General features: G+C 56.4%; 1 protein-coding gene across 7 annotated transcripts in view; it reads right to left on the bottom strand.

Moving 5' to 3' along the window:
* Positions 1-21,660, bottom strand: part of ADCY1 (adenylate cyclase 1) — a 54,397-nt gene that overhangs the window by 25,415 nt on the left and 7,322 nt on the right. For all 7 annotated transcript variants that reach the window (XR_004421150.1, XM_033088412.1, XM_033088414.1 and 4 more), the window contains exons 2-8: positions 21,317-21,466; positions 18,358-18,476; positions 14,523-14,634; positions 7,836-7,963; positions 6,552-6,710; positions 5,272-5,413; positions 3,840-3,995 (exon numbers count right to left, since the gene is read on the bottom strand). Coding sequence is in view for 6 of the 7 variants with exons in the window: in XM_033088412.1 (XP_032944303.1) it covers positions 3,840-3,995; positions 5,272-5,413; positions 6,552-6,710; positions 7,836-7,963; positions 14,523-14,634; positions 18,358-18,476; positions 21,317-21,466 (966 nt within the window). In the remaining variant the exon portion in view is untranslated. The remainder of the gene's footprint in view (positions 1-3,839; positions 3,996-5,271; positions 5,414-6,551; positions 6,711-7,835; positions 7,964-14,522; positions 14,635-18,357; positions 18,477-21,316; positions 21,467-21,660) is intronic.

Genomic DNA, 21,660 nt, shown 5'->3' with positions numbered 1-21,660 from the left:
CTGGGCTCCACCACCTGCTGGCCACGCGAACCCAGGTGGTTAGCTCATCCTCAGTGATAGGGCTCCTGGTCTGGAACCTCCACACAGCGGACCCGTGTGGAGGGGTCCAGGACCCCCACGAGTGCAGTGGGGACAGTGCACTCTGTGCCCAGCACAGAGCAATGAAACAAAAAGCTGGTTCTTTGAAAACGTCAATGAAATCAACAGATCTCCAGCAAGTGTGACAAAGAAAAAGATACTAACAAATTCAGGAATGAAATGTAACTTTACTCCAGACATCAAGAGGATAATAAGCAGACAGTACGAACAGCGCTACACCCGTGACTGTCACCACTTAAATCAGCGAGCGACTCCTCGAACACAAACTACCACACATCACACAACAGAAACGGTCATTTGAATAGCCCTATAATTACTAAAGAAATTGAATTCGTAATTTTGAAAAACTAATCTCTAGGCCCAGATAGCTTCACTTGAGAAATCTACCAAATTAAGGATTAACAACAATTCTACACAATCTCTTCCAGAAAATGGAAGAGGAGGCAATACTTCCCAATTCACTTTACAAAGTCAATATTAACCAAAGAAAGTACAAAAATGGGCAGCTGTAGGCTATATCGCTCATGAATGAAGACACAAAAACCTGTGACAAAACATTGGTAAATAGAATTCAGTAACATATAAGTAGAATTATACACCATGACCATGTCTAGAGGTGCGAGGCTGTTTAAATATTTCAACATCAGGGCAGTCCACCATATTGAGAGGTTATAGAAGGAAACTCCCACGGTTGTGTCAATTGATACAGAAAAAGCTTTTGACAGTATTCAATACTCATTCATGATAGAAATTATGAGAAAGCCAGGAGCAGAGGGGAACTCCCCCAACTGGGAGAAGAACATCTATAGACTACGTACAGCTAACGTCGTACTCAGTGGTCAAACTGGCAATGCTTCCCCTCTGTGACCTGGAGTAAGGCAGGGATGTCTTCTCTCACTCTCAAATTCACACGGTGCAAGAACCCCCCGCCAATGCAATAAGGCAAGTAAAAGAAAAGACAAACAGATCAGAAAGAAGGAAATGCGACTGTCCCTATTTGCAGATGATATGATGTCCTACATAGAAATCCCATGAAACATACCAAAACAAACACAACAAACAACAATTCTTAGAACAAATGAATTCCACAAGGCCACAGAATACAGGATAAGCATAAAAAGAACAACAGTGGTATTTCTTGATATTAGCACTGAGCACATGAAGACCAAAATTAAATATAGGACCACGTACAATCACTGAGAAAATGAAACACTAGCTATAAATCAAACGAAACATGTACAGAATTTATATGCTGAAAACTATACAAAGCTGACGAACGAAATCAAAGATCTCAGTATGTGGAGAGACATACCATGCTCATGGATTAGAAGATGTAACACAGTAATTCTCCTGTATTGATATACACAGGTTTAACATAATTCCTGTCAAGTCTCAGCAGGAATTTTTTTTTTGTAGACAGACAAGCATATTCTTAATATTAAATGGAGAAGACAGGGGACTAGAATAGCTCATTTTTCTTAAAAATAACAAAGTGATAAAAGTCACTCTACCCAGTTTTAAGACTTATCATCTAATAAATCAATCATGACAATGTACTGTCAGCAGAGGGACAGACATACACATCTGTGGAACAGACTGGAGGCCCAAAGGAGCCTCACACAAGTACAGACAATGGATATTTTTTTTAACAAAGTGCAAAAGCAACTCAATGGAAGAGAAGGAAACAGAAGATGGGCTCTACCCAGCAACATACTCAGCACCCAGAGATGTCAGGGTGTGAGAGTGGCATTCGGGGACTCAGGGACCCTCAGCACATGGGAGACAGAGGAGAGGAATCCTGACAACTCCACTTACTGCTGGTGTGAGAGGACAGAGGGAAGGGCCTGCACAGGGGTCACACAGGACAGGGAGGGACAGAGCTGGCAGGGCTCCTGCACGCTCCCAGGGCACCAGGGTCAGACAGCTGGAAAGGTTGCCAGAGAGCCCAGGCGTCTCATTTCTCCTGAACCTCAGGAGCCGCTGGGTGGGGTGGGACACACTGCTGGTGCCCTGAGGTCTGAGTGGGGGCCGCTCCACCCAGGAGGGATGGGGACATCCGTGCTGAGAGGGCTCACCAAGCCACTTTGAGCCCAGGGCCTCAGGCCCTGTCCCAGATCAGCACAGCGGCTAAGCCGTGTCTGGGCTGCCAGGTCTTACTAAGCTGGCCCGTCAGTCACCAAAGGGGAATGACACCCCCTCCCATCCCTCTCACTGGGGGCTCTGCATTGTCCTGTGTTCACCGAAAATTCTGAGGGGTTTGTTCACTGTGGAGTCTTTCAGATTAAATTTGATTAGAAGTATTGCATTAACCGTTAATTATCTTGATAATAATTGAGTTTGGCACATGCACTTAAATTATGTGTCCGAGGGGCGCCTCACTCCCCTTGCGAGTCCCAGTGCTAGGGGGTCAAGTGGTATCTGGGAGAAGAGAGAAGGCCACGCTCAGCTCAGCGTTTCTGTTCTGGCCGTGTGGCCATGAGATGGCCTGAAAACTCTCCTGCTACAAACTCCAGATAGTTCTGTTAACACACACAGACACGATTGAAACTGCACACCTGAGCTGACCAGAAAGTCAGGGAAGGATGGGGACCCAGAGGTGGGAGCCTGGGTGGGAAGGTGGCTGATGTGCCACGCGTGCCCGTGTCTGACAGCCAGCTTCCACAGAAGCCAGGCCCGGACAAGGCAGCCGTGACAGCCAAGCCTGCTGAACCCCAGGCCTGGGAACACCAGCAAACACCGCCCGGGAAGACCTTGAGGAAGCGAAGCTGCCATCGAGACGCCCCCTGGGACAAGCCTACACACACATGCACACGCATGCACACACATGTACTGCCTGGGATGTCTAGAAACCACAGCCAGGCTTTCAGTGCACAGCCCCCAGTGCCTGGAGGAGGGGAGGCCCACCTCCTAACGGAATTCACACCCACATAGTTCCTAAGGGATTTCTACATAAAGTTCCCACAAACATGAGCTCACAGAACCACAAATCCCTGAGGCAATGAGCCACCTCGAGTGACAGTGGCAGACTTTCCTAAAAAGCCTGTAAAGCTGGTGATGCCCTCCTTTTTAAAGGCACAGAACCCAGAAGCAGAGAAAATGGTCACGGGGTGGGGGGCAGGTGCACAGCGGGAGCGGCAGGATGCGGGTCGCAGACACTGCACATCCCACCGGGCGAGGTCGGGGACATGGGGAGGACACGCAAAGCTGCCGTCAAAGTGGTGGTGGCCAGACCCCACCCCAGGCTCCTGGGACACAGCCCTCCTACCCCGGGGGACGGCCTTCCCTGGAGGGGACCAGGGTTCTCTGGCCTGGGTGACAGACACGAGGCGCATGTGGTTTGAGTGGACGTTCAGGACCCCCACAGCCCCTCCCCCACAGCCCAGCAGAGGCCAGAAGACCCGAAGGTGACTGTCACCAACCCAAGAAGCAAGACCGAAAACAGTGCAGCGGGGCCACCCTGCAGGCGCCCAGTCAAGCAGCGGGGTTCAGCCAAGGCCAGGCCTTGGGACACCAAACAGGAGCCCACGGGAGGGGACAGCCAGGGACACTTCCCACAGAGGGAGGGGCGGGCTGGTGACCCTGGGACCACGTGGCTGCCATGCAGGCGTGGATGAGCGGGATCTCAGCATGAATCCACAGAAACGTGGAGCGCCACGCTGCAGAACGTACAGGATGAGACGCAGGTGTCTGCGGGGAAGCGAAAGCAGCCCAGCTCTGCAGCTTCCCGGACGGCACCCTACCTTGTCATCGTCCTCGCAGGTCATGACATTGGAGAAGGGAATCTCCGCCTTGAACATCTTCCGGCAGTGCATGAGCTGCACCAGCAGGTAGCACACGGTCCGGAACCTCAGCCTCTTCGCGGGCTTTATGTCTGACAGGATCAGCCCCGGGAACACCTGTGCAGACACGCAGCACACGTGTGAGCACACGCCTGCCTCTCGGCTGCCCAGAGTGCGGCTACAACGGGACAGGGCCCTTTGCTCAAGCACCACGCCTCGGGGACACGCAGGGACAGACCAGCAGTCTGGTTCCCAACTCTACCCACCACCTGCGGGACACCTGGGGTCCGAGTGAGGGACAACCTGGACACCCTGGACGTCACCGTTACCCGGCTGGGTCAGGTGGCTGGGGAATGTCACCCACCAGCCAGGCCCCCTCCCACCCACCTTCCCCTGGGACTTCAGTGCCCCTATAAAGGCGCCCCTCTGCCTACCCCCTTTTCTCTCCCCTCACCCACGTGTCACCAAGGGGGCAGCTCCTTGTGCGGACTGCTGCCACATCGCCAGATACTGTTGCTGGAGGAGACAGGGGCTCCCCACTCACAAGCTCCAGGGTCCCTGTGGCTCACAGGCCTCCCTCCCTAGCCCCTGCCTTCCACCCCCAGGTTCTCGGGGGATGCCAGCCCTCCCGGGGCCCAGCCCTGACCTCTCACCTGGCCCTTCTCCAGGCCACGCTAGCACCTATGCTCCTTCACACACATCCCTTCTTCAGGAGTCAACTCACATGCCAAGCCCACCCCAGCCCCATTTCTCCTCCCCGGCCGGTTGCCCCTCCCACTCCAGTCACATGGAGACCACAGCATCCCAGGGCCTGAAGAGCCCTGGCCCACAGGCACATCAGGACAGGCAACCAGGAAACTCTCCATCCTGCCCAACCCCGCTGTGACCTGAAGCAGTACTGGCAACCTCGGCCCTGGCCCCTCCCCTCGGCCCTGGCCCCAACCCTCGGCCCTGGCCCCACCCCTCGGCCCTGGCCCCTCCCCTCGGCCCTGGCCCCTCCCCTCGGCCCTGGCAGCAGCTCAGTCACCCTCCATCCATCCCATCCAATACCTTCCCTGGGCAGGGGGACCCCGAGTGCCCCACATAAGATGTGTCACAGCCCCCTGTGTGCACAGCACCCCTCAGGGTTACAGGGCACCCCCATCCTGACCCTGCAGGGGTTTCCAAGCCTGTTTTGCAGGAAAGGCAGTGAAGGCCCTGTCCCTGAGAACTCCGGCTCAGACTTGACTCCCCACACAAAGATAAAAGGCCAGGCCAGGGCAGGTGGCAGTGGGGACGCCCTCCGCCCTCCATCCAGAGCTCCAGGCCTGGAGAAGCGTGATTCCAGAAGAGGCAGGAGCAGTCGGTTTTGAGAAGGTCACACAGCCATCGAGGCAGGGGTGCCGGCACCCACCTTTCGCCGGTGCGAGGGCACAATGAAAAAGGTCTCGATGTTGTGAGTTCGCAGAAAACTGTTTCTCTCCTGCCCGTGGCCTGGCTCCACCTCGTAGTCACCATTCAAGCACTCCAGCGTCGCCTTCGTGATGTGGACCTTCCTGCAGAAAAGGAAGCAGAGATGGGGACCGAGCGTGACCCTGCAGCTCAGAGTCAGGGCACAGCCTCCCCTGAGCGGCCACGGGCCTAGGCCCCCAGCTAGTCTGGCCAGTGTACAAGGCCCTAGGCCCTGCGGGTGGTGGCAGTGTCTTTCCCAGGCCATCAGGCATCGCAAGCTCCACAAGGAACAAGGAACACTGGGGAGAAACAAGAGGGAGGGAAGACTGGAGGGTGGGACAGGCAGGGAGGGTGAGAGCAGGGGTGGCTGGAGGCAGAGGGGAGAGGGGCCGGGGGGGAGGGGCAGTGAAGTGACAAACAAGCAGAGGTGTCCTGAAACCCCCACGGTACATGGACCGAGCCCAGCATCCCTCATGGGTCAGCAAAGGCGGTGGTCAGGGCTGCTGCTGGTCCCGCTGCCCGACATGAGGCAAGGGGGTGGGGACAGTGCCGTGGGGACAGTGCGTTCACCCTCAGGCACGTGTGTCCTCTGGGCACGTGAGCAGGAAGGTGGGGGGACAAGGCAGCGCTCCGGGCCTCCCTGGGCCCTGAACCGTCTACAGAGGCCACCGCTGGCCACACGTGCCCTGACCCTGTGCCTGTCCTCTTCTCGTGGCCCCCACATTCCCCATCTGGCACCCCCGCCCCTGCTCTCCTCTCTGCCTACTGCTGCCCTTCTCAGAGGACTCAGCCCTTTGTCATCTTCTCTCCTTCTCCTGGGGGCCACATTTCAGTGGCCCTGTGAGCCCGACTCCCAGATTCAACCTCCGGCTGAGACCCCCACCCTGCCCCTCACTGACTTGTCTCCTCAGTGCCAGGGAAGGCTGACAGGTGGCAATGGACCCGTCCCCACCCAGCCCCAGGACCCCCAAGCCTGGCCCAGCCCCCGTTCATCACCCACCCCAGGCCATGCTGTCCACAGCTCCCCAGTGGGACTCTAACCCCAGCACTTCCCACACAGAAGGAAAGAGCAAACCAAGGACAACAGCACCTCGGACAGCGCCCAGGACCTCTCACTGTCCTTTCTGCGGGTGCTGGTGGCTCCCAGGGGACGGTTTCCCTGGTCCCTACTGGGGGGTCAGGTTCAAATCCCGTCACCCACCTTCAGGGCCCAGAGAGGGGCCACAGCCTGCCCCAACTTACCCAGGCAGGCCAGCGGCCTCCATGACGTTTGCCAGCGTCACGTCGTTGGACCACACATCGTACTGCCACTTGCGCAGGCCCAGAACACCGCACAGGACCCGGCCGGTGTGCAACCCCACACGCATGTTCAGGGCCACCGCGGTGGCCTCAGCCACAGACCTGTACACACAGGCACAGGGTGTGGGCTAGTGCCGCCATCTGCCCCTCGAGGCATGAGCACAGGGCCGGGCCACGCTGTCCCTGCCATGGGGACAGAAGTGCCAGCATCTCCTGCCTCATCAGCCCAACCCCGAGCTGTGGCCCCAGTCAGGCAGGGGCCGCGCCAGGCAGGTGCCCAGCTCCCTGGCCACCAGCCATGTCACACAGCATCATACCAGCCCACCCAGAAGGGACATGACCTGCCATGTGTCCCAGTGACCTGGTCAGGGTGCCCGCCTGCTGGCCGATGCCAGTATGACAACCGTGGGGAACATCTGACCGTCTCTGAGGCCCAGAAGCCCTCGGAACGGTCAGGGTTTGACCCTGAGATCCACAACTGAGGTGGAGGCTACAGACTGGCCCATGGGGAGGCCCAAAGCTCTGCACGCCTGCCCTGAACGGTGGGTGGGCAGACTTCAGGGACGAAATTATGGCCTGTCCACTGGTGGGGAAAACAAGAGAAAACGTGAACACTGAGACCAGACCACAGACCCACATGCGCTCGCCACCTCCCCAGCCGCTCACAGACCGGCCAACCTCGGACTCCAGCCCCCAGTTGAGGGACACGGGACAGCGTGAGGCCCTGAGGCCTGGGCCAGACAGCCTGGGAGGTGAGGGCAGCATCCGTCACAAGACATGCTTGTTGTGCCAGGTGATCGGAGGTGGTTTAAAAGCTCCTAGATGGAGAGGGCGACTGAGGCCTGGTCGCCTGCCGCAGGAAGACAAGCACACGCGGTTCCTTTCCTAGTGGAACTCAGCTGGCTTTGGGCCACGTCTTTACCCAGGCAACTCCTTGACCATCTTGCCCCGTGAAGCTCTGACAGCCACTTTTGTGGGTAACTAATGCATACCTGGCAACACCTGGGTTACCACGGACTAAGAACGCGGTCCCAACAAAGTGCAGAGAGGGTCACGGGGGCTCCACAGACCGGGTGGCACTTCCTCACCCCGGGGTGGTCCTCTGCTGCCCTGGCACAGGTGACCCACCTGGACAGACAGGCCAGGACAGCACCAGCCTGTGGGGGCCTCCTGGGGCAGAAGGGGGTGAGCGTCCACGAGGGACACGACGCGCCCGGTGGCACTCACGTCATGGTGTCAATCATGTCCAGGCCCATCTCCACGCAGCAGTGGGCGTGGTCAGTCTTGGGCTGGGTGAGGCCCGACACGCAGTAGTAGCAATCCCCCAGGATCTTGATGCGGCGGCAGTGGTTCTCCTTCAGGCGAGAGGCAAACGGCACGTCAGTTATAACCTGGACCGGGCACCTTCCCCACCACCAGATGCGGTCACCACTGAGCACAGGGCACCACCCATGCCAGGGGCCGTGGCCCGACCCAGGGGACTCCCCCGTGGGCCCCATGGCTGGGTCAGGGTCCCCCACACCAGCGCTCAGGCCTGCTCCAGGCAGGGGTCCACCCACTGAGCCTTCTGCTCGGGAACCCCACAGACCCTGCCAGGTCGGGGAGCCCCCTGGGGAGCCAGCTCCTCTCCTGAGGCGGGGCTCTCGTCCTCAAGAGCGGCCTTCGGAACATGTCAGATCACCCCACCCACCCAGGAGGGCAGGTCACATACATCTGCCTGTCCCTGCAGCTTTTAGCCCCGAGTCCAGGCACACGGGACGTGTGAGTGGTTCTCTCTGAGCAGCGGCCTCGTCTGTCCGCTGCTGTGCACATGACATCGGCCTCTCTGAGCCTGAGGTCTGCAGAGCCCAGAGCTCCAGACCCACCCTGAGAACACACCCACTGCTTCCGTTTAACTCTGAGCCCCAAACCCACACAAACGAACTGACTCCTGCAGCGTCCTCAATGCCATCGGTCTGGGGTTCGAGACCCCTCCCTCCCAAGGGCACACAGAAGTAACAGCGCGTACTGGCACACGGGCACTAGTCTTACAACTTCAGATGAGTCACCTAATTCTGGAGTCTCGGGTGACCTGCCCCGCCTGGTGGCATCTCTGTGGACGTGCGTGTGGGTGACCATGGGTGTGCGTGTGCCCCCAGCTGGCTCTGCGGTGTTCCCAGCTGTGTCTAGGCCCCGTGACTCTGAGGCCTCCCTTCATCTGTGCGTGTCCCCAACACCCTGGCCTGGGACGACAGGCATTTAGCATGAGGCTGCTGAAATGGTAGGTTTGTATCAGTGAGTGAATGGTCTCAGACCCGACAGGCAGATTTGGGGGGCAGTGCTGTCAGATTCAAAGGTGAATTAGGAGCTGCCACAAACAGCCGCACCTGTGCCTCGGAGACACAGGGCGGCCCCCACAGAGAAGGGAAGTCGCTGGGGGGCTGGCACGGTGCGCTCTGCGATGGCAAGCCCCACGGGAAGGAACCGCTGCTAGAAGGAGGTTTAAGCAGAGGTCTGGGGTGCCGTGACTCCCCAGGGAGGCCGCACTCCGAGTAGGGACATCTAGAGGCAACAGGCAAGCCCACGATCGGTGGTGCGACAGGCAACATGGGTAGACGAGACCCTGTTCCTGGTGGGGTGTCTGAAGGAGCGGCCGTCCTCAGCGGGACGGTCAACACACACCACTGGAGTGTGGGTACAGCCCGTCAGTGTAAGGGGTTCCCCAAGATGCAGAGCTGTGTCCCTCCTGGCCAGGTTCTAGCGCAGGGCAGCCAACATGGCCCAGAACACAATGGGGAAGCAAATGCTAACACATCATCTGGTTTATTCATCTCAAGTGTCCTGGCTTCTGTTAGCAAGCCCGAGAGACCAAAACGGCCGTTTTTCACTGGTCGGTGTTTTAGAGTTTAAACTCTTCCCTGTAAATATTGAAGTCAGCACCTGGAGCTCCCTCCAGGGAGCGTTTGTGATGCCTGAACAGCTGTTTCCAGCCAAAGCACAGGACACAGAGCGGGGGGGTGGCTGGAGCACTGGCTTGGAAGGGCTACGAGTGGCAGGACATGACGACAGAAGCCCCTCAAGCAGCAGCGGGAGGGTCTCGTGCTCTGCCCCCCGGTGTGGTCTGCAGCCTCCAGACAACTCTGGACCCCTGGCCTGGCCTAAGCAGGCAGCCAGGGGGCAGGCAGGCAGAGACGCTCCCGCTCCAGGCCCTGACCTGCAGCCTGCCACCACCCCAGGCCTACGAGGAAGAGAGAACCACTGTGATTCCAGAACCTGAAGGTAACCCAGCCCCTGAGGCCACCTCTGAAACGGTGGGGTCCAGCAAGGCCAGGGGCTGACACATGGATGGGATTCTGGGATGGCAGTGGCTCCAGGACGTGGGGGCAGGGGGCACGGGGCTGGGAGGAAAGCCCTTCAGGCCCAGCTGCTGAGGAAATGCTTTTCCCCATCTCTACGTCTCGACGGGTGGCCTCCATGCACATGAGGCACCTTGGTCCTCCCAATATCTACTCTCCTCTCAGCACACAGTCTCTGTTTCCTGCTAATGAAGGTTAAAGAAACCCAGGTTCATTGGGGCAGTTCAGGAAATCAGAAACCATTGCTGATGCCTCAGCAACAACCATGCCGATGAGGGGGGGTGCCCTCCCGGCCTCTTCTCAGCGGCGCCTTATAGTGTGCGCCACACACACAACACACACACACAGGCATGCTCACACGTACACGTGTACACACACACAGCACACATGAACATGCACACATCCAGAGAATTGGGGGTGTTCCTCTCTGCTATCTGACATTCGACTTCATCCCTGAACTCGTAGCCCTGGGTCAGATTTTCGGCTGGGGGTGGACTGCACAGCTGCTGGCCGTGTCCCCAGACTGTCCCCCAGGTCTGGTTTACGTGCTCACCATACTCCACCATCGTCTCGTTCAGCCCAGTCTTGCCATCCCAAAATTATCAGCCCCAGTGTCCCCCGTCCCCAAAACTGTACGTGCCCAGGCTGAGGCCTGCTTGCCGCCTCTCTCCCGGGCGCGTGCCGTACCCCACAGCACATACGAGCTAGTCTGCCAAAGAGCAGGGTCCAAGCGTGAGTCGCCGCTGACCACAGCTCACCACCAGGCAGGCGTCAGGCCTGAAGCGTGGCCAGCTCTGAAAGCTTACAGGACTAGCTGCCATTGGTAGGGGATGTGAGGATAAGGTGGGGAGTCCTCACAGCTGCCCGCTGAGACCTGGCCCCTGAATCAGGCCCAAGGAAGTGTCCAGAGCCAGGGGCATGAGGAGGCGTGGACATTAATACACATGTGAGCTCGGAGCTCAGCGGGCAGGTCTCTGGCCCTGGACCTGCTTCCGCGGATCCCTTCTGCAGACATCCGAGCAGCACAGAGAACTGAAAACACTGCACTCACTAACACAGGTCACAGCAGTCACCTTTCCGGAGTCACAGGTTGAACGACACGCCGACCATGCCCTGAAGTGTGCTTTGTGCTGTTGTCTGTCCGTCCATCTGCCCGTCCGTGCAGAGGCAGCCCCACAGCCGAGCTGGGCCTCCCCGCCCACTCTTCACACTCCTGTCCCACTGTTCCTGGGGGCTGGTCCTTAGGCGTCACCAGGGCTCCCAGGTGTCAGTGTTTCGGGACCGCATGGACTGGCCGGCCCACGGGCAGGCGTCCCTGAGGACAGCTCACCAGCAACTCAACAAGCCCCACGGGATGTGACGCTCAGATCCGAGAGGAAGTGCCTCCCGCACCTGTCCAGCCCCAACTGCCCTGTGACACGAGTGACCAGTGGGCCACCTGCACCGTCCTGAATCCCACACATCCCTGCCATGTGCAGGGACAGCCCCACGGGGGCTAAGAAGCTTCAGCAGTGTGACGGGCTCTGTATAGAAACAGCCCCTGAAGTATTCCGGGCTCAAGACCAGAGCCCAGAATGGGCTTCCATCACCTGTCACGCTGAGGGGCGAGGCCAGGACTCATGCAGACGGCTCACTGACACGAGGCCACGCCAGGATACAGACTTGTCCCCACAGCCGGCATGTGGCCTCCTGGAACCAGCCGAATATACATGTGCTTCGTGTAGCCACTCACTTTCCCACTGAGACCTGACATCCAGAGAAGGGCTCATCCCCCCCCCAGGTGTGGAACAACACTGAGCCCCAGACAGGTGTCTCCCCAGCAGCTCAGACGGACGTGACCAGCTTCCCAAGTATACGGGGCATCAGAGCAAAAGCAAATCTAAAATGGATTCAGTAAGTGGGGGAAGGTCAAAAGCACTGTTGACTTCTGCAGCCTGTCCGTGGATAAGGGGCAAACAAACCATGTGCCACCCCGGAGCCCAAGGCAAACACGCTCCATGTTTGTCTACCTGCCGGCAGGCACCGCGTGAAGAAAGGTGTGTTTGCAGCACAGCTGTGTGTACCTTCCACGCCTGCACACCTGATGGGCCCGCGCCCCCCACACCAGGCGCGCAGACAAGACGGCCCAAGAAGACTAGAGAATATATTCTAAATATATACACTTCCATCAATGCACAAAGGAACCAAAAAAAAGCAGTAAATGGACGGAATGGGGCTGTTGTAATCTGGGGCTCCCTCACAGTCACCTCAACAAGGGGACAGGTCCACAGTGAACCTGTGGAGATGGGAGTGTCTGCATGGCTGCTGCTCCGTGGACGAACGGCAGCAGTGGAGACTGTCCCGAAGGAAACAGAAGGAAAAGGAATCCAAAATGTAAAATAAGAGCATCTGAGCTCTGGGGCACCTGGGGTCCCCGAGGGGACGGGGAGGGGGCACAAAAGGTATTTAGAAAAGGGTGGTGAGTTTTTGTCCAAACACAAAATGATCAAGGTGCCAGATTAGATTTTAAAAAAGCAAAACCCAACACTTAAAGTCAACATTTTACCTAGAAAGAGAGATTAAAGACAAAAGGATGGGGGAAGCTTCCCTCCTGACGAGAATCACAGGATACTCGGCATGCTGTATTAACAGGAGACCCGATCACAGAGCGCAGAGGAGGATCGGGAATAAGAGGGTAATTTCTTCGTGAGAAAAGACTTAATTCAGCATGAGGAGCTAACAATCCTAAATGTCTACAAATCTGATAGCAGAACTTGGGAAAACAAGGAGCCAAAGCCGGTAGGACTGAGAGGAGAAGTGGGGCCGACGACCAGGTGGGAGAGTCTGGGTTCCTCTCATTCGCCAGGAGCAAGTCCCAGGAAACCCTAAACATCCCCACACATGGGCACCGCACCAGCCAACTGGCCTAACCGCTGTGCACAAAACACTCCTGAACACAAGATTTCTAGAAAAGCAGGAGACACAGTGTTTTCCAGCACACATGGGTCATTCACCAAAGTAGACTATTTCTGGGCCATAAATTGAAGAGGATTCAAATTTTAAAAGTATGTGTTCTGGAATAATGGAATTAAATTTGAAGTAAAAAATAGAAATATCTTTGGAAACTCCCCCCAAAAAAAATCCATTGGGTCTAAGAAGGATCAAAAGAGAAATTAGAAAAATTTTTGAACTGAATAAAAATAAAAATACAACATAGAAATTTGGGGATGCTGCTAACACAGTACGTCACGGGATGTTCACAGCTAAACATTTCTATTAGAAGAGAAAAAAGATCTCAAATCAATGGCCTCAGCTTCTACCTTAAGAAACTACAAAACAAAGAGCAACATAAAACCAAAATACGCAAAAGAAACAAAATAATACAAATCAGACAGAAAATTCATAAAATAGAAGACTGGAGAAATCAATGAAACCAAAAGCAACTTCTTTAAGAAAATCAATAACACTGACAAACCCCAAGCCAGAATCATCAGGGGAAAAGAGAAGACACAAATTACCAAAATCAGGAACAAGAGCGGGGACAGCACTACAGAGTCTAGATAGTAAAAGGGTAACAAGAGATACTGTGAATAACTTTATTCTACTAATTTTTACAACTTAGATTAAATGAACAGATTCCTTGGAAGACGAAAAAAAGAACTATCAAACTCATTCGAGGAAGAAGAAAAAGGATAACCTGACTAGCCTTATTTAAAGAAATTGAATTTGTAGTTAAAAACTTCCATGAACAAAAGTGCAGGCCCAGATGGATTTACACATTTAAGAAAGAAATTATACCAATTCCACACAAAGTCTCCCAGAAAACTGAAAACTGAACAGGAAGAAATACCCCTGAGCTCTTCTGTGAGATAAGCACCACCTTCACATCATATAAAGACAACGTAAGAAAAGCCACCAAATAACATCCTTCAGGAACATAAATGGGAAAATTCTAAATAAAATGTTAGCAAATCAAAGCCCACAACACATGAAAAGGGTAAGACAGTCTGTCCAAGTCGGGCTGGTGCCAGGAAGCCAATGCTGTTCTGACGTTCTACCACAAATCAACGTTATTCATCATATTAGCAGACTAAAACTGAAAAACTGAAAAAGCACATCGCTGTAGGACGCAATCCACAATTGGACAAAAACTTGGCATCCACTTCTGAGAGAAACAAAATGAGAATAAAAGAATTCCACAACTTTATAAAAGCATCCAAAAACCGTAGGGCTAGCGTCACACTTAGAGATGAAAGACTGATGCTTTCCCTGCTCACCACCGGAACAAGGAGGCAGCTCAGGCCGGCTGCAGGGCCTCTGCCAAGGCCGGCGGGCAAGGGGCTATGACGGCCACCACGTCCCCGCGGGCGGCCACAGCCTCACCGCACTGCCAGCCTACATGGGCCTGGAGATGTTTACAGCAGGCGGTCGCTGGGCGGATGCACGGCTTTCTCTCTGCAAACCCAGCATGCGGCCCCAGGAAACATGTCACTGAGCAGTGAGCTGACACAGCGGTCACCATGTTGGGCAAGCCCACTTCTCAGGCAGGTGGGACCCCAGACCCAGCGCCAATGACTCTGGAACACAGGGCTGCGCTTACCGTGGCCAGCTCATCAAACTTGCCGAAGAGCTCATTCAGCAGCTTCACCAGCTCCTGGGCAGTGCACTGGGATGCCAAGCCCGTGAAGCCCACGATGTCCGCAAAGAGGATGCTGCAAGAGAGGGGGTGCTGCGACCTCCACTGTACACGACACACGCCCGCCCCTGGAGCCACCTTAAAACCATCTCCCCATTATTCCTCAACCAGGCTGGAAACCAAGGCTCTGTCCTTCCCATTTACTAACCGCTGGGAGAAGCCAGACTCCTCGTGGTCACGGAGGGGAGGAGACGCTGCAGCCATCCAGAGTCCTGCTGACCCTCCCAGGGCATGGGGAGCAGCTCCACGTCCACTGGGACTTCCCCCTTCCCAGGGTGGCCCATGACAGTTGTAGCTAGTGGCACAAGAGCAGGAGTGACGTGCTTTTAAGAAGTAAGGGGCCCTCTGCACCCTCTTTCATCTCCTGCCAGCTGACACAGGTGACACGAGGCCTGGACATTGTTGGAGCCTGATAGTTGATTACTGTGCTGTGCAGATGACAAGGGCACACTCCTCCCTTGGAGGGAGGAAAGGAGGGAAGGAGGGGAGAGAGGAGGGAGGGAGACTCAGAAGTACAAACAGCATGTGCAAAACTAAGGTGGGCAAGAAAACCATACGATACTTGTCAAAAGCCAAAGAAGAGCTGCAGACGGGCCAGAACTCGGGGCCAAGCTGTAAGCAGTGCAGCACATCTCCAGGATGAAGGCTCCCAGAGCCAACCCAGGAAGGGCAGGAGGGGAGCAGGGTGAAAGCTGGGACCCTACACCAGTCCACGGCAACGGGACCCCAGGGCAGCCTGTCTAGCACTCCACCATCAGTCCTTTCTTCTGGAAAATAAGGATGAGACTGGAGTCCATCTCAGAGGCTGTGAGTATTAAATGGACTCACAAGTGTAAGGCGCGTAGGCTGATTCCCTGCACCTAAGGAGGGCAGGGCCCTGTCAGGCCTTCCTGAGCGTGTGCACAGCCTGCGCGTGCCTTCTGCCTTCCCAGAAAGAACCCCCAGAAGCCTTCCAGATGCCCGTGGGCATCCTCGTTCCTCAGCTTTCTTTCCGCTGTGCTTTGATTCCCTAGCCTCCTGCCTCAGCTGGTCGTGCTGCCGAGGGCAGCTCTGACGCTAAACAGTTACCACCGAGTGTTTTGATCCAACACCCTGGACAGAAGCTGTTCACACTGAGCTTTGAATCAGCTCCCATAAAGACAAGCCCGTGCTCACAGGACGTCCAGGGAACTTCCAGTCAAACTATAAGTGTTCTCTGACAAAGGGGCTGTGAAAGCGACCGCCCCTGTGGGGGCTGCCAGGCTGCAGGTTTCCACTGTGCTCGCAGCTGTGGGTTTTCAAAGCCATCGTGACGCTGTGGCGACAGAGATGGGACAGAGTGACTGGGAAGTCGGCAGAGCTCCCCGTTCTCACCAGAGGTCGCTGTTTTTCTTAAGTCTTCCTGAATTCTTGCAAAGCTTTGGTTAATTTCCCATGTTCTGACAGTGTTGATCCTGACCGTGTTTGCCGGGATTGCCGTTGCGTTGATGAAGAGGAGGGTTTCAGATGTCCCTACCCCCACTCCCGACGGCATCAGCCAGGTACGAATTGGGAAAGGCGGCTTAAGGGTGGACTTTAATGCAGGAGCAATGTGGACCCACAGAAGGACTCTGACAGGGCAGCAGGGAATCAGTGTGGAAGCTGGTATCTGAGCTGCAGAAAAGACGGCTCCGACACATGCGGGAGGGTGGCCAGAGGGGCTAGGGTGGGGCTGGCGCCACCTGCCGCAGGGAGCCTCAGCTTCGGTGCCTGTCGTGCCCGTATCCAGCACACGGGGCCCACAAGCTGCTGGCAAACAAGGCTCCCGCCAGGGAGCAAAAGTGGAGACTTTCAGCCTTGAAGGGAGGTAGTGACTGGCCACACCCCGATTGTTGTCCCAGGTCAGAGGACAGGTGGGAGACGGCACTTGGGCACCCATGCACCATGCCCACCTCCACCTGCAGCCCCAGGTGACAATCTGATGCCTTCCCTACTGCGTGCAGATGCTTTGCCACAGGAGGCACTCCCTGGAAATGTTCTGGTCTTCTTCAGCAGAGGCTGGGGGTCGCTATATTGTGTCCTTACCACTAAGGAGAGGCTGTGGGCCAATGGGAAAAGTCTAAGCAGATGTTATCTGATGTCAGCCAATCCCAGGTCCAGCCTCAGCCCCTGCTCACTTGCGGGGAGTCCTCATACTTGCCTCACTTGCTGGACCTGTTTCCTCTCTTGGAGGTGACAATGCTGGTGGACCACAGGGCTGTGATGACATCAACAGAACCCAGTGTCTAGAGGAGAGGTACGTCCTCCCTGGGCTCAAATGCTGGCCCCCACACGGGGTCTTCAGTGTGCCCCTCTGCAGGAGGACAACACTGGTCCTTACCAAGAGGCCTGACTGTGGGAGTGAATGTGCCCACAGGTAAGGAGCTCAGCCAGAACGACAGTCAGCCATGCGGGCTCGCACACAGGGAGAGTTCGGGCCCTGGATGAAACAAGTACCAGCTCAAGCGACCCGGTCCTGCAGCACTCGACAATGAGGCTTTCGTACCCATTTGTGTCACAAGGCCCCAGTGGACAGGGAGGTCTAGCACCAACACCAATGAACCAGCAAAGAATAGGGGACCGGGAGAGCGGGATGGGGTGTCCCAAACCATCTCCTGCCTGCATGACACTTAGGTGCAGTGCCACCCAAACTGACAACGTTAGGCAGAAGTGCAAGATTTAACATGACAAAATACAGACTATTTAAAAACAAAACAAACGAAGTTGAGAGGAGTCTGGGCATGCTGTTCCAGCGGGCTGTTTCCTGACCTGTAACGTGGGGAACAACAACCCCACCGCAGGGCTTGTCGTGAGATGGACAGACTGTGGAAGAAGAGGACAACCCGCCTCAAGACCCAGCACCCACTGGAATAATGCTGAGTTGTTAGCCTGATGCAGGAAATTCCCAGCCAAAATGCCACTCACTGCTCAACACTGCTTAGCGCCAGAGCTCCGACCTCTCTGACAACACAGGAAAGAGGAGTTGCTGAATAATCAAAACAGCAGCTGTGGACAGGTGTCACCTGAGAAGCCACCACTCCACCCCCTTGTGGGACCCTGCTTCCCTGCTAGGCAGGTGCTCATCTGGATCTGCTGACACACAGCCTGCCCCCTCCTCCCCTCAAACTGGTGCTTTCTACCCACCTCAGCCATCATCTCCCACCTCTATCACCTCCCATCTCCACCATCTCCACTCCTACCACCTCCCACCTCCATCACCTCCCATCTCAACCACCTCCACTCCTACCACCTCCCACCTCCATCACCTCCCACCTCCATCACCTCACCTCCATCACCTCCCATTTCCACCACCTCCCACCTCCATCACCTCCCACCCCATCACCTCCCACCTCCATCACCTCCCATCTCCACCACCTCCCATCTCCACCACCTCCCACCTCCATCACCTCCCACCTCCATCACCTCCCACCTCCACCACCTCCCACCTCCACCACCTCCCACCCCACCTCCACCTCCATCACCTCCCACCTCCATCACCTCCCACCTCCATCACCTCCCATCTCCACCACCTCCATCACCTCCCACCTCCATCACCTCATCCACCTCCCACCTCCATCACCACCTCCATCACCTCCCATCTCCACCACTTCCCCACCTCCATCATCCCTCCCACCTCCATCACCTCCCATCTCCACCACTTCCCACCTCCATCATCTCCCACCTCCATCATCACCTCCAGCTCAGCTCCCAGGCCCACTGCCGCCAGCCAGCGTAGCCCTACCTCACATTGTCGTGCCGCTGGATGTAAATCTTGTGGAAAATCCTCTCAGGGGGCTTCAGGAAGTCCTCCTTCATTTCCATGGCAACGTTCCGGGGCAGGAGGCTCATGAGCAGCCGCTCCTGGATGGGAGCAATGGGCAGCGCGATACAGCAGGGCCCTTCCTGTGCATCGTCCACGTGCCTACCTGGGACGCAAGGCCAGCACGTGGTCCAGTCCTGCGGGCGCTGCCCGGCCCAGGCCTGGATGGTCCTGCGCAGATAACTTGCTCCTGGAGTGCTGGGCAGATGCCAGAATCACCTCCAGAACAGCCAGCTGCCCTCGGTACCCCACTGTTCCCTGAGCTGCTGGCCATGTGCCCCAGTGTCACTGGCATTAGGTCACAGGAAGGAAGCCAGGCAGCAAGGGCCCCGCTGCCTGCCCCCACTGCCCCGCATGAAGAGAGGGATGTCGCAAAGGGGAGCCAGGAGAGCCCCTGTACCCAGGGACAGACAGAAACAAAGAAGGTCTGGAGGCCACATGGCATTTTTCTCCTGGTCTCCAGGGAATCAGTCGTTCTTTCCCCCAGAGGATAGAATAAACACCTGAGCTTTCCAGAGGAGTGCCCCCTGGGGACTCGGATGCCCTCCTGGGCAAAGGGTGCCCCCAACCCCACTGCGGACATAGCTCGGCAGCAGAAGGGAATGGGCTGTTGCTGTGCCTGAATCCATCTCCAGAGGACTATGACAAGTTGCAACCCCACAAGCCACACACTTTGTGATTCCACCTCTAGGATGCCTGAGATGAACACCTTCATAGAAATGGAGCAGTTTCTCCCCTGGAGATCCTGTCTGTGCAACCAGCAAGCCAGGCCTTCTTGCTGGCAAGCTTTCCATTTCTGATTCAGTGTCTTACTGGTCACAGGGTGCTTTGGGCTTTCTTTTTCTTCTAGAACCATTTCTGGTAACTGATGCCGTTCTGGGAATTTGACCATTTTGTCTAAGCTTTCAAATATTCTGGCATCAGATCATTCTGAGTGTTTCCCTATTATCTATTTTTAACCTGCCTTTGTCTGCGGCTGAGCTTTCCTGTCCCTGACGCTCTCCTTTCTGTCTGCTCTTTCTTCTCGATCCAGGTCTCCAAGGCTTTTCTATTTCAAAGAATCAATTTTGACATTTTGTTCTGAAACTGAAGGCCTGTTAAAGATCTCCACGGCCTTGGGACGTGTCCCCGGGTGTCCATGAGCCAGGACCCTCCGTGTGAGCCTATGCAGCATGAGGACACCTGAGACATGGCGGCAGGGCATTCTGGGCTCCAGCCGTCACCCTCTGCCACCAGCCACTTTGTCACTTGCTTCATTCTCCTTCCAGTGAATTACTTTGTCTGAGCCAGCCCCTGTACTCAAATTGATAAAACAGAACACAGTTTCTTTAGCTTAACTATGAAGCAGAGGCCTGAAATTAGCTTTAAAGAACCAAGAACCCAGACGGGAAGGACAGACACATCTCTATCTTGCCAGGACCCTCTCCTGCGGCCAGGCTTCTTCTTCTGACACAGAGGGGGTGGCGTCGCTTCGGCCTCCCCGAGTCCCTCTCAACAGGTCACCTCAGGGACTGATCAGCAGGGCAGCGCTGTCAAAGTGCAGCAGAGAACCGTCTGGAAGCATGTAACTGTTCAGCGGGCAGACACGGCCCTGCCCACCATCCCCTGGCCCCTCTGGTTCTGTGGGCTGCCCTGAGCGGGACGGACAGCTGCTCCAATATGTGCACTTATAGAAACAGTGGAGGGACCTGGCTCTCTGAGGCCAGTCCGGGGAGGCCACGTGTGTCTGTGTCTGCAGGGAGCAGGGCAGGAAACCAATCAAAACTCGGATTTTGCACCAAAGAAGTCACACTTCTTTTAAAATTTTGTTCCTTGACTGCAGGGCTCTTAGTTTTAAACCACAAAGAAGGGGAGGGCTACCCCTCGTGCTGCAGCAAATATCACCTTCGTCACGGCGTTGCCGCAAACTCAGTCACTCCAGGCACAGGCCGTGCAGGGACAATCCGGCGGGCAGGCTGAGCAGTGACGCTCACAGCTCACCGTTCCCTGGAACAGTCAGAGATTGTCCCCCAGGCGTGGGGTGAGGCACCCTACGACCTGTGTCAAAAGTAACTGGTCAGCCTGGGCCAGAACAATCTTGGCACCGAGTCTGTAATCAGTGAGAGGGGCTGAGAGCCCAGGACCAGAGCGGAGCAGGCGCCATGCTTCTCAGGCTTCCATCTGCTGGTTCCTGTCCCCAAACAAACAGCTGGCAACTGAGACAGACAGAATCTAACACTGGGGCGTGCATTTCAGAACCAGTCCCCGCTCTGCCCTCCCGAAAGTGGCTGCCACACTGTGCAGTCCATCCCGCTTTACAGACTGAAGCAGTAGCCGCACCTCTGCTACATGCTCACCCTGCACAGGAGAGAACACAACGATTCTCCCAGCACGTCTGCCCGCCCACCTGCAGGCCCTCACCTCTGCACTGAGCCCATACCGCATCTCACGGGTCTCCTGCTGCACACGTTGTGGCCGGCCGCATTGTCACACGCATGTCCCTCCTCGTGTGCACGGCCGGCCACGCTCACCTCCTCCAATCTCCTCCACTGAGGGCCACAGCAAATTAAAAGCCTCCCCCCACGCACCAAGAATGTGCCCCAGGCAGCTGCTCCTTCTCCTCCCAGACTCCACCCACTCCAGGACCCTGTTCCCAGCCCCTCCAGCCCCAGCCCTGCGTGTCCTGCCACCTGCAGAAGCTGATGGGCACTCCTGCCCCACACAGTAGTCAGTGCAGAGCTGGGCCTCCAGCAGCCTCTCCCATGACAGGGTACCTCCCCCAGCACACCCATCCAAAGCAGGGTATGTCCTCCCAGAACCAGGGCATGTCCCTCCAGCACCCCCTTCCAGGATGGGGCCCATCCCCACCCAACCCTGTCCCTGAGTGGGGACGCGCACCGACCTGCTTCTCATTCTCATCCTCCAGCTTCAGCCGGTCCTCGATGCAGTTCCGGGCCAGCAGGAAGGCCCTCCGCTGGGAGCGCTCGGCCAGGACCCTCACGAAGACCCCGTACATGTTCACACCCACGAAGAGCAGGGCGTTGGTGCTGAGCTGGAAGGGAGAGGACAGCGAGGCACTAGCAAGAGCCTGGCTCCACAGACCTCACAGCCTCCAGCTCACAGCCACAGAGGAACCACCCGGTATCTCATAAACCCCCACGGGGTTTATGAGAGCTGTTCCCAACGCTTGCCCATCACCGCAAACGTGGAGGGTTTCCGTGTCTGATGGAGCCAGGCACTGCCGGC

This window comes from Rhinolophus ferrumequinum, chromosome 20 (assembly GCF_004115265.2).
Source record: "Rhinolophus ferrumequinum isolate MPI-CBG mRhiFer1 chromosome 20, mRhiFer1_v1.p, whole genome shotgun sequence".
Taxonomy (NCBI): domain Eukaryota; kingdom Metazoa; phylum Chordata; class Mammalia; order Chiroptera; family Rhinolophidae; genus Rhinolophus; species Rhinolophus ferrumequinum.
This window is presented reverse-complemented; position numbering and strand designations above follow the sequence as displayed.